General features: G+C 35.6%; 2 protein-coding genes across 2 annotated transcripts; one reads left to right on the top strand and one right to left on the bottom strand.

Annotated features, from left to right (window-relative positions):
- The first annotated feature begins 4,112 nt into the window (after window positions 1-4,112).
- On the top strand, window positions 4,113-6,825 carry LOC137707558 (probable 2-oxoglutarate-dependent dioxygenase AOP1). The gene is made up of 2 exons (XM_068446454.1): window positions 4,113-4,540; window positions 5,906-6,825. Exons 1-2 carry the CDS (start codon window positions 4,164-4,166, stop codon window positions 6,546-6,548), a joined length of 1,020 nt encoding a protein of 339 aa, XP_068302555.1. The 5' UTR covers window positions 4,113-4,163; the 3' UTR covers window positions 6,549-6,825.
- A 2,243-nt stretch (window positions 6,826-9,068) lies between these two features.
- Window positions 9,069-10,929, bottom strand: LOC137732888 (fe(2+) transport protein 1-like). The gene is made up of 3 exons (XM_068472158.1): window positions 10,321-10,929; window positions 9,591-9,740; window positions 9,069-9,475 (listed from the first exon to the last, which is right to left on the bottom strand). Exons 1-3 carry the CDS (start codon window positions 10,927-10,929, stop codon window positions 9,170-9,172), a joined length of 1,065 nt encoding a protein of 354 aa, XP_068328259.1. The 3' UTR covers window positions 9,069-9,169.
- Between the last annotated feature and the right edge of the window lie 2,324 nt (window positions 10,930-13,253).

Here is a 13,253-nt window from a genome sequence, read left to right as displayed (position 1 = left end):
TTTTCGTTTTTTTTTTGTTCAAAGGAATTGAGTTGTTAATCTAGTAAACAAGAGGGAGATATCAATGTCATATAATTGTGACATTAAATGACCCAGAACCCTAACAAAAAGTGAACGCACTGAGGAACAATTAGGTTCCATTATTTAGTTCACAGCTCAAGGATTTTCAAGAATAAGATACTTGATTGATTGATTGATCTAGTAGCTAAATCTTAATTTAGCCCACAATTTGGATGAACTTTCTAATATGTATTCCTATAAATGTAGTGAGCTCGAGAGCACATGGTGGTTGGACCGACTTGGAAACCAAATTCATTGTGTCAATTAGTCCTCAATAGAACAATTTATGTTACATACACTGTACCATGTGTAGCTTGCCGACTTGTCGAATGTCGAGTCATGCATGCATGTATAGTTCTTGGTGCATGTCTAATCATCTGAATTCAGTTTTTGTGGTTTAATTTGTGGCTTCTGATTCTACTAGGCATTTTCAATCTATTCATACATATCATTTCCAACTTATAGTACGTACATCACATTAAACTCACTAATTATTGTCAATGTTTCCAAAAGAATAAAGCTTTGTAGATCTGGCAATAAGAGTAAAGTTTTGCTGAATTAGACTCTGATGTTTGAATTGGACTTGTGAGATTTGTTCAGAAAAAACGACGATGAATATTAAACTCACTGTTGAAATCATTATTAAAGTGTTTTATTAGAGTTTTAGTTTTAGGAACGCTTATGGTATTTTGTTAATTGATGAAATCTTTTCAAATACCTATTTGGAAGTATAGGACGTTAAGTTTGTTAGCTTTCATATTATCAATAAAAATACTTCGAAGTTTTTTTGTGTGTGGTTTTGGGGGTTCTACATATCTTATTCTGTTCATAAGTATAGTTTCCAACTTATAGTACACTGCATTAAACTCACTAATAATTTTCAATATTTCCAAAAGAAATTTGTAAATAAAGAATAATATGTGATAATGTGAGGATAAAGTCTGATATTGATGAGGATCAAACTATGTAAAGACTTATAAAAAGTTGAGTTACTTTTTATATTGTCAATTAATTATGATGAAACTTCAACTTTTTTCAGAAAAGAAATGAGGGGCCACATCCTGGTTACAAGTTAGTACATAAAGAACAAAATAAGCATTGATTGTAAAATGTGGTTTTATTTTTTAATTATTGAACTGAGGCATTTGTAAATGATACTTTAAATTGAATTTCGACCAATATTTCTTGGACAGCCCCATATCTTTTATATGAGAATTTGCACCCTGCCCTACGCCCATGTGAATTCGTACTTCTCCACTCTTCAACAGGGACAAGGATTGTCTGCCCTCACACTTCCGGTGCCCTCTTGTGCTCTCTTGTTTTGTGTGGTCATGATTAAGCCACGTCAACATTTTATATTGTTTTTTTTATAGAGATAATAAGACAAAAATGAATGGTAATATAAAATGTTGACGTGGCTTAATCGTGACCACACAAACATGAGGGCACGGGTGGGCAGACAATCCTTGTCCCTTTAACAGTTCAACTTAGAGAGCTGTGGCCTGTACGTGATTCTTTCTTTGTACTTAATCATATAACTGGAAATTTAACCCTCGATGCAGCAATTCTTTATTTGTACGTAGTTAATTTTGGATAATACTATTACAAACATATTTTTACTTTTTACACACGTTTTTTAATTTTAGGTCATTGAATCGAATGAATTGAAAATGATTTAAAGACATGAAACTACAAAGGGTGTGTGAAAGGTGAAAAAATATTTTGTAGATAGAACTACCCTTACTTTTTTCCTTGTACATAATTCTACTTACTTTTTTTAAGTGCTAACTTAGTCTTAAGTAACCCAAATTTCCACTCACCTTCACAAATTGAGATAACACCAATAGGCTTATATCTACTTATACTTTACCATCGCTAATAAAATTCTTAACAATAGAGACGAAAAGGTTACCAAGAAAGTTGAGATCTTACTATAAAATTAATTGATAATATATAAGGTAATTAATTTCTTATAAGTACATGCAAAATCCTTTAATTCTTTGGTGCGAGATTCATGTTGTCAACTTGCTATCTCACGTGTGGCATCAATTAAGACAACATGTGGATAACACATATTGGGTGAAGTGAGAACATATGAGATCTTAGGCTCAACACGTGGGTTAAACTATTGTGATACCGTTAAGGAAGTTAACGTTCCTCAGTAAAACCAATTGGCATATGAGGAGTAGTCTAATTACTCTTATAAGAACATGCAAAATTCCTTAATTCTTTGGTAGAAGAGTCACACTCTTAACAAGCTAGACAAACTTGATTGTAGTAACAATGCACATTTTCCACTCCAACTTTTTCAGTGCGTAAAGGTCAAGTACGGTATGCACTGAGCAACAAAAGATAGTACCGTGCTAATTTGGTGCCCAAACAGTAGTGCTTGAAAGTAGTGCTTGAACCGTATCTAAGTGGCAATAGGCACACTTTGAAAACAATGTGAATGGTTGAGATTTCGAGTAGTACGTATTCATTTTTGTTTGTTAAAATTTCAAGAAGTTTTGTTCTGCATTTTAAAATTTCAACAAGATAGGTATTCTACGTCTACTTTTGTTAAGTGCTTTTATTTATTTATATTATTTGTCAAACATTATTTAAGAGGAGGGATTCGAACAAAAACCGCGCAGGTAAGAATCCCATTAATCCTTTGAACTACAGGGCTTTTTTTTTTTTTGGTTAGAAACACTTGTTGTAAACTTTCTAATTTAAGTGTGATTGTGTAAATCCTATATATTAGATTTGATTCTAGTTATTTTTTACTATATATATGGACTTGTATTCCTTGGGAATGAAGGATTTCTTCTCCCACTTATTATTATAAATAAAAACACTACATGGGAGGAAATAACACACACATTCCCCCTACAATTCTACAAACACATCTCTCTCTACGATCTTTCCTTGCCGCCGGCCCCTTAATTCCCCTTGTCAGATAAAATAAGTTACAACAACACAAAAAAATTATACACATTTTAAAAATATTTGAACTGTTGGTTTCTTATCCTTAATTCTTGTAATAATATATCAAAGAATAAGGGGACCATATATATAATGTTTACGATATATACCGACGAAACTGTAAAGTGAACCGTAACATTTTATTGTGGTATAAAATAAGATGATCCTTCTAACGCTTTTTTAACGAATGGAATTTCATTAAAAATAGTAAAAATGTATATATGAATTTGTTTAACAAAAAAAAAGTATATATGACGATATGTTAAACGTGTCTCTTAGAACATTCAAGAGACTATACATGTCAAAAGAACATCACAGCCCTACATATTAAAATATAATATGATTCCTAAACCCTAGTCACGAGGACTAAAACATTGCAAGCCTGAGAACTATCGTAGAGGCTCCACGAAGAAAAGACTGCCCCAACCTCTAATGATTTTGCAATCGTTGGCAAAGAAGCCTTGCTATGAGTCCCCTCCAACAAATATTGAGTTTCCTTCTCATGGTCAGTTACTGAGCGCACAAACCACAAGCACCACCACCTCATATTTGAAAAACAATCACCCTCTAGAATCCGAGATTGATCAATCATGACCTCATAAAGTCTCTCCTTGACAAAGCGAGAGAGAGACCACAACCATGAACTGAAGGTTCTCCTCGATAGTTCAAGAGAGGACTACAATAAGAAACAAAGAAGAAAAAAACAGATCAAGAAGGATTGCCACCAACCTCAACACCAAAGGCAAGAGTTGGCGTCTAGGATTTTTGTCTCCTCGCTATACTTTAGCCGCGGGGACTTTTTTTTTTTTTTTTAATCACACTAACGTTACTCTTCCTACTAAAATGCGCGTCCAACAAAAGTGATGACATGCCACTGTGACATAAGTAAGATCTATATCCAAGCCAAAGAAAAAAAAAAAGATAGAAAGTGGAATGCTGCGCAAATAACCAGCTAAAAGAGGAGACACATTTAATTTTTGGACTTTTTTGGTGGGGGGAGGGAGAGTTACATGGAACCAGCTTCCTATAAATTCAGTGATGCCTTTCTCTTAAAAAACTACGAGAGGAGTCGGTGAGTGGGAGACAGAGCGAGAGAGACAGAGAGAGAGAGAGAGAGAGAGAGAGAGAGAGAGAGAGAGATGGAGATGGATGATCAAGTACTCCCAATTCTTGATTTTTCAGAGGGTCTAGTGTTTAAGCAAGGGAGCGAGGAGTGGAAAGCTATGAGTAACAAAGTGAGAGAGGCATGTGAGGATTATGGTTGCTTTCTTTTGCTAGTGAGGGATGAGATCCCCATGAAGTTGCGTGAAGAAATGGTGACGGCCATGAAAGCTTTGTTTGATCTGCCTGAAGAGACCAAGCAGAAGCACACGAGTCCCAAGCCTTATCAAAGCTACGAAGGCAAGAGCCCGGTCATTCCCTTGAACGAAAGCTTTGGCATCGATGACGCTTGCCGCCTAGACGCAGCTCAGGCCTTCACCAACCTCATGTGGCCTCAAGGAAACCCTGCATTTTGGTGAGATTTTTCTTGTCTTTATAGTTAAACTTTGAAATTATATATAAACACGTTGCTTTAACTTTGATCACAGCTTGCAATATTAGACTTTTTCTGTGTGCATATGCATGCATATCTCTCATCAAGATATATATGCACCCCAAAAAAAAAAAAATTTAAACCGACAAGGTCAAGTTTTCATTTTGTTTTCCAGGTACATCTACTAATCTAACTATCCATTTGCGTTTTACACTTAAAATCAGTGTTTTATTTATTTTAAAGCACTCGTCGAAAGAGAACAAAATGACAAACTTAAGATCAAAAATAAGTTTTAGTCCCATTTTCCATCATCTCTAAACTTTCTCTCATGTTATATATACTTTCGATTTCCAAGAGTTGAATCTGACGAAGGTCATAGGTCGTGCATGCATAGCATGAAAGATTTGAATAGTTAGGAGATAATTAATTAATTATAAGTTAATACTATTGCAACTAAACATAAGAATAATCACGACCTGTCTTGGATAAATTAGAAAATAGTTGTGCTAGCTTAAGGGTTTACGGGTACATATCATTGAGAATCTTTCCTTAATAAGTTATCTCATATTCAAACGAAGCAATGTCAGTTTAAATTTGATGACATAAAAACTCCAAAGTTTGACATGACAATGGCTGCTACCCAACAACCTCGCTACCAGCCAATGCCTCATTTAATAAGGCTTATCCCTTCAAAACAGATTGAATTAAAGGACTGTCAGCTTTATATGATTGTTATATCGTCCTGGCTATCATGCTGCCACATGTCCTTGTAGAACTCCAGCACAGGGAAAGAGGGAAAGATCATCAGTTTTGCAATATGTAAATGCCTCATTTTGTTGGATTTCGTACAATAATAAACAAGGGAAATGATAAGACGCTGAGATTATTTACAGACTCTTCATTATTTCCTATTTTTTGCAAATTTTGTATAATGTTGCAAAGAAATTGATATTAAATTGTGATGTAGTAAATAATTCGTAGAAAGTTTTACTTTTAAAAAAGTTTCTAATATTTCTCTTCTAACTATGAAATAATTCAAACTATGAAAGTTAAACAAGTTTGAGTGAGAGCAAAAATTAAATCTTTTAAAAAGTGGATTTAACCAACTTGGCTAGAGTTGTTTATTTCCTCTATGCACTTATGTTCGAATTCATGCTACATTTGTCGTATGTTGATGATAGTAAGTAATGGTTATTTGATATTTCAGTTGATTACTACGCGTCTTGATTTCCTCGATTGATTATAATTTCTTAGGTCATCTTTGCACTTATAAATTCGCTGAATGAGAAGACGATATATGTTGTTTTATCAAAGACTATATATGTATTTTGTGTTGTAATGATGTAGTGAGGCAATGAAATCCATGTGCTCCAAGATGATGGACTTGAATATCACCATCCTTTGGATGATCTTAGAGAGCTTTGGTTTGGGGAACCACTATGACACCCATGTCCAAAACACCACCAGTGTTTTTCGTTTCATGAAGTACAAAGCTCCTCCTCCTCCTCCTCCTCCAACTCCAAGCAACATCAACATTAATGTTGGCTCATCAACAACATCACCGTTGGCGTCGCCATCAGCTGCCCTGGGCCTTGTGCCTCATACTGACAAAAATACCCTAACCATTCTGTGCCAAAACGATGTGCAAGGCCTAGAGATTCTGACCAAACAAGGCAAATGGGTTGAAGTGATGATCCCGGAGGGAGCTGTTGTGGTCTTTGTTGGGGATGCACTTAAGGCCTGGAGCAATGGGAGACTTCATGCGGTGACGCACAGGGTTATGATGAGTGGGGACAAAGAGAGGTACTCGTATTCCCTATTTTCTGTGCCAAAAGAGGAGGTGGTGATTGAAGTGCCACAGGAATTTATAGACAAGGAGCATCCTTTGCTGTACAAGCCATTTAACTTTGCCGAATACTTTACATACTTCACGTCCAATGTTCGTGAGGATGCACTCGAATTATATGCTGGAGTTGATATTATGTCATAATATCTATGTTAGTTAAGGGGGTGTGTGTTTTGCAACAAGGTTTCTATATATGTCTTTGTGTCGTATGTTTTATTTTATTGAAAGACAATAATCTTAATTTGTATTGCCTAAGACTTTAGTATATAGAAGTATCTTGAATCTTGTTTGGTGGAGAAAAAGTTATACATAGTTGGTATTATGTCATAATATCTATGTTGGTTAAGGGGATGTGTGTTTTGCAACAAGGTTTCTATATATGTCCTTGTGTCGTATGTTTTACTTTATTGAAAGACAATAATCTTAATTTGTATTTGCTAAGACTTTAGTATATAGAAGTATCTTGCATCTTGTTTGGTGGAAAAAAAGTTATACATAGTTGGTTTTGTTATGAGTTAAGATCAATGATGGCACCAATACACATGTTTCATCCATCATTTTACATTGTAGTTAACTACAGTAGCAAACAAAATATCGATTACATATGGATCATGTATTAACCATTCTTTATTCTTTTACGTAATTCAAATTCATTCACTATTCAATTCACATTCACAGACGAAAATGATACTTGAAAGTTAATAATATCAACAATACCAGCAATATTGACGCGACATGTCCATATTTAAAAATTGCAATACTGAAAAAATTATGTTTCATAACATTATATATAAATTGAATAAAGGAGTTTTTGGACATAAGGGCTTGATTAAGATGACTTTTAGAATTGGTCAGTTTACAGCACAATATAATTTTATTACAATCCTCCAAGAAGAGTGCAAAACTTAATAGAAGAGTGCAGAGACAGTGCTCCATCAATGTTGGTATTGAATATGATCTCGCGCCATCTAAGTTAAATATTAATTAACTAATTAGATTTTTCATCATTTTTTTTGTTATACTAATTTGATTTTTTAATTAGATTTGAAGCTCTTGACAGATCATAGAAAAAAGATAAACCTAAAGCTCTGATAGACATTAGCAGTTTACAAATTTTGAAAACTCCAACCCCACCCTATACATCTTAATCTCGTGATTTAATGTGACACAGACTAAGTTTTGTACTGCAAGCCTGTATATAGATGTTACTTGAAATTTTATGAAAATAATCAACATCATGTTTTGTAATCATAGCTGGCTAAGCCTGTATCATACTCAACCTTCAACGTCATGCATGCTTAGTCGTAAATCATGATGACAAGACAGATTTCGTTGACTCTTAATCGGCTCATTAGTCCATCAAATGTGGTCCTGAATATTGCTTTTCTTGTATTTATATGGTCACGCAAAGAAAATTTTCATAAGGCCAATTTATGGTGAGACCCGATTTGCGTCCCAATCCACAAACACAAACTTTGATCTTCTTTGCCTGTGCGTTTTCAGAGCGACTTGCCTAGCTCTTATTTTTTATCATGTGAAAATGAAGAGTCGATATATTTTGCCAAGAGCCATCATCTGAATGGAAGGGGATGTCAGCTTGATTTTCATACGATGAAAAATCGGGGCCAGGCCAATTGCTCTCTTGCATTTCGCACTCAATATTGAGAATCTAATTGGTTGACTTTACTTGACAATGATCTTGAGTGATTATTGATGGAAAAGTTAGCAAGTTAGGAATCTATCATGTTAAGGTATTTCTGGTACACATTAGATTTTTTTTTTTTTTTTAATAGAATACGGATTATGATTGTTTTTCCGTTTGTTGTTAAGGTTTATGATTGATTTCCTATTTGTTTTATTAGCCTTTATGTACACTCTTGTAATTTTGTAGGAATTAAGTCCAACGACATGTAGTTTTCCTCAGATTAAGCCATCTTGGAGATTGTGTAGTGCTCTCCTTTAATTTTGTCTATAGAATAAGATTCAGAGTTTGCAATTTATTCTTCTTTTTCTCGTCCTTGATTTGCTAACCTGATATTAGAGCGGGTTTGATCTCTCTGAGTTAAATCCATTCTTGTTTAGTATCGATTTATTTGTCGCCTCTTCATCTCTACCGCTTCTCCTTTTGTATGATTTCTCTACTACTCCGTAAAAAAAAAATTTACTTTCATTGTGGGTTCGTTTCTGTTTTCATTTGGCTTCTGCTTGTTCTTGTTCGTTAGTCGTTCCTTGTTCATGTTTTAATGTGTTAATTTCTTCTATTGTGTTTTGTTGGTTGTTTAATTTTTTTATTTTTCTTGAGGGTTGGTGAGTACTTTTCAGCTTGATTGTTGTTGTGTGGTTGGTTGGTACTTTGATTTTTTAGTGTTCATTTATTGAAATTATGAATTCTTGGTTTCTTTACTGTCTTCGTTGTTATCCTATTATGATACAGACTAATGTTGTGAAAGAAGACAGAAAAAGAAATTGGTTGGACAATGTTGGATAATATTTCTAATTCCATCGAGACCTTTTTCACATAAAACCTCACAAATTGATTGCACGGATGATTAAGTATGAATAATATCAAAATGATTAACCGTCTATCTAAAATTTTAATAGAAATACAAAGGCTTCAAACTTGTTGCCACAGTAAAAAAAAAAAAAAAAAAAAAAAGAATAAAATTATCTCAAAATGTTTGTCCCTACTCTACATCCAAAACAGTCACTACAAAAAGCAGCACAATCCTATCTGACATTATTGTTGAACTGCTACTGCTAATTTTTTATGCCCATTTGGCCATTAATGACATCCCTCCTATACCTAATAGAACTGCAATGTAAGACCATGTTTGGAGCTTCACATTTGCCTGCAGTTTACGACCCATGAAATCAGCTGCTAGGAGATCAACCAGTGCCATGTAGTTCAGTAGCCCTGCAGATGCAGCATCTAGCAGCCCTACAACAATTAGAGCTGTTGGACTGTGGTCGCTGTATACGTTCGACAGAGCGATTCCTAGTGCAATCCCAAACGGTGTTGTGGTTGAGAAGAAGAACACCATTACTGCCTTAATCTTGCTCCCATATTCAGTCTGCAATCGAACCATAAAAGAGAAAAAAATTGTGGTCCTAGTATTAATTATGCATTAGTTGATTAAATACAAGGCATCAAAGTTTAATTGGTGATTAATGAATTAATAATCTAACCTGTAGTATGCATCCACCTAGACCCATTCCTTCAAAGAATTGATGGAAACAAATGGCAGCAATGAGTGGCCTCATTGTGCATGGATTATCAGATGCCCCCATTGACAATCCAATCACTACCGAGTGCACTACGATCCCTAGTTCCAATACCTGCATCAACATTCAAATGTACTCAAATAAAAATGATTCAAAGCCTAACGTAATTTAAAGTAATGCCAGATTATTAATTAGTTAAATTAATTCAAATATAGTATACAAGTCAGATTGCATAATGCTTGTGTTTTCTCTTCGGAGGAACCTACTTATCCTCTCATTTATGGTTAATGAATTTTATTGTGCAAAGATCATAATTGGAACCATTCATTATATTTATCGTCATCTAAAGATCATAAATACAAAAGCTTATTCGATTTAAAGATTTTTTAGCCATTCATATGCACCAAACAAATGGATAATTTATTATAAGAATACTACTTATTACCAAAACAATTGATTGGTTTGACACATATAGATGGCTAAATGGCCTACAAATTAAATGATATTTGTTTGTATGGCAAAAATGCGTTAATCATAAGTAGAGACAAGTAAGTTCTCCATAAGAGAAATACAAGTATTACCTTTTAGAATATTGCTGTTCAAGTGGTTTTAACTTTTAAGAGTTTTTATGACCCTACCCAATGTGAAAAAGTAAAAAGGAAAAAAGACCCCACAAAATTCGTAATATTCATACCTGCGCGACAACACGATGCTTCAGCAACTGTGAATCCTTACCATTGAGCCCATCCTCAGTCTTAATCCCATGGCCATGACCAAAATGCTCTAATTGATCAGGGCACCTACTATTTTTAGCACTCTCCTCATCTTCCTCGCGCGCGGCGGCTCTGCGAAGGAAAGATTTCCTAGAGTAACTCATCGAAAACGAGTCCACCATCATAGCCAGCAAAGCCGAAAGCATAGCCACAAACGTTGTGAATGGGAACTTCCTCCAAGGCGATTCGGGCAGACATTCGGATCTCAAGCAATCAAACGAGTCGGGTAAAACGTGCATGTAACCCGTTGCAAGAATGACGCCGGAGGCAAATGCTTTGACAACTACGAACAAGTCTTTGTCGGGCTGAAGAGCCGAAACTTTGCGTGAAAGAATGGGTAGGCAGATACCAATCATGCTTGTGACTAGAATAGAGCTTATGGCAATGAGCTTCAGTTTTAGGGATTGTGCTTTGTCATGGCATTCTCCTTTGGATTTAGACGCACATTGCTGTGACTCCGCTGCCGCTGCATTGCCGGCAATGCTGATGAGAAGGATGAAGATGGTGAGAACATAGCGTTTGGTAGCCATGGTGAAAGTAACTGAATTTGTTGGAGCTGATTCAGTTGAACACAAATAGGTTAGGACGAGTTTTTACAGGTTCAAACATGGTGGTGAAATGTCTAGAATGCCCATGATTGGAGTTTGGGAGAAAAGGCTTTGTTTTAGTTGGTTCGGGGTGGTGAATGTTGGGGGTGAAGAAGGGTAATTTTGGAGGGCGCGGACTGGGATGAAGAATAACTGTGGTGGGCATGTGGTGAGTTTTGGCCTACACAGAGTTTGGCTGAAAATTCTGTGCTACATCATCAGTTGAACTCGTCCTAGTCAGCTGCATGGATGACGTGCGCCAACGTGGTCCGTCCTTGCACCTCGGCGCCCTCGTCCCACTTCACTTTTGTGGAAACGAAGTGTTTTTTCTTTATAAACTTAAGTTTGTTTAAACAATAAAACCATTGTTAATTTACACGTAAGTTGTTGATGTGTCTTATCTTAGTATTTTCTTCAATACGTTAATGTTGGAGTACATATGTGTTTTTATCCACCAAATGCGCTGACCACCATTTTATTTAAACGTTGAAATCATATTTGTAGTGAGGAGGTTAAGATGGAGTGAAATGCGGGTAAATGCACAGTTTTTAAACATAAAAGCTAAAGAGCCACTAAATATAAATATTCGTTCCTGTATGCCCTAGTTTGGTATTGAGGTGATTTAAAAAAAAAAAAAAAAAAAAAAAAAGGTATGAAAAAAAGTTGGGAGGGTTTTTTATGTTTGGTAAACTCTCAAAATCAGCTTTATTTCAAAGTTTTGAATGAAAATAAGCCCAAAACCTGAAGCAGCAAATAGCAGCTTCCAAAAACTAGCTTATTTTCAAAAACACGGGTGAACAGTAATCTTTATTGAATTTTTCAATAACCCAAAATTGCCCTTCTCCTTTCCTCACACTTTCAGAACACGCCTCTCACACCCAAACCAAAAAACTTCAATCCCAGTGATCTCTCTCGTTCTCCAGGTTGCGTTCTCCGGCTCGGCGTCCTTCCTCTGGTAAGCTTCTCTTGTCTAAAATTTCGTTATTTATTTGTTTGGATTTTTAAATTTGGGGATGGGAGAGTGAGAGTGAAAGAGGGGTGGGAAGAGCAAATGGATGAGTGTATGGGTGTCGAGAAAAAAGATTGGGGATGGAGGGTCGGGAACAAATTAATTGGGGAAGGTGATATGGTTTGGGGAAAAAATTAATTGGGAAAAAAAAAATTAGGGTTTGTGGAAGGTCTGCTTCTGATTTATCTTAGGGTTTAGGTATATAAGAAAGGATAAAGCTCTGCTCTGCTTCTAATCTGTGAACTCTGCTTCTGATTTGTCCCGCTACTGATTTGTGAACTCTGCTCTGCTTATTGGTGGAGGCAGGTTTTTAATTATTTGAGCTTAGTGTATATGTCGTCCACTATAATTTCTCTTTTCGGGTTGATTTTGTGCATATGATCCATCTATCCTATCCTTATTGGGTTAAGGTTAGGCTACTCGAACAAGTGCCTAATCTTAAGTGCTTTCATGTGCAAAATTGGTTGTTCATGGTAATCTTTTTATATCTCTGTTATGATCAATTGTTGTTCATATTGTTTCTATTGTGGTTAACTTAAGGTGGTTTCGTTCTTCTTCTGTTGTGTATGCAAACTGAGGCAAAAATGTGAGATATATGTAGCAATGTAGTTGGTATTGTGATTACTGGAAGGCTTCTCGTAGATTGGCTAAATTTGGATTTTTTTTCCGGACATGGTGGTATATCCATGTATTTTTGAATGAGACTCTCTTAGGAATTGAAAGAGATAAGAAATTAATAACATGAGAGAAAGTAAGGCCTTAATCCTAAAGAAAACACAAAAACTGCACACCAAAATAAATGAAAACTATGATTTGAATATACGTACAGATGGCGCAGGAGCATGGAGGGCATACCTCTGAATTTGTTCTAGATCAAATAGCAACCTCATGCCTCCGGTGCAAGTGCCTCCAGAACGACCATGAATCAGATGCAATGCAACACCAGAGCGACCATGAATCAGATGCAATGCAATCTCATTAGGATATGCATATATTTAAAAGGTAGAACAAACAAAAATAAGTAATATATATAATGCTCTCAAGCACAAACAAAGACTGAAAGGAAAACAGATGTCTGAAGTCATTGAATGTTGGAGTTGAAAGGAAGAGGAAAAAGGTAATTAGTTTTTCAGGTCTGAGCATCAGTACATGGATTCGGTCTAGTGTTTGGATAGAGGAAATGATTAGTCCCTGACTTTAACAAGTTACTCATAGATTGCTCTCCCAGGAAATTAAGAAGCGGTAGGCGAACAGCACA

Source organism: Pyrus communis, chromosome 1, assembly GCF_963583255.1.
Source record: "Pyrus communis chromosome 1, drPyrComm1.1, whole genome shotgun sequence".
NCBI classification, from domain to species: domain Eukaryota; kingdom Viridiplantae; phylum Streptophyta; class Magnoliopsida; order Rosales; family Rosaceae; genus Pyrus; species Pyrus communis.
Note: the sequence above shows the minus strand (reverse complement) of the source record. Positions and strands in the feature narration are given on the sequence as shown.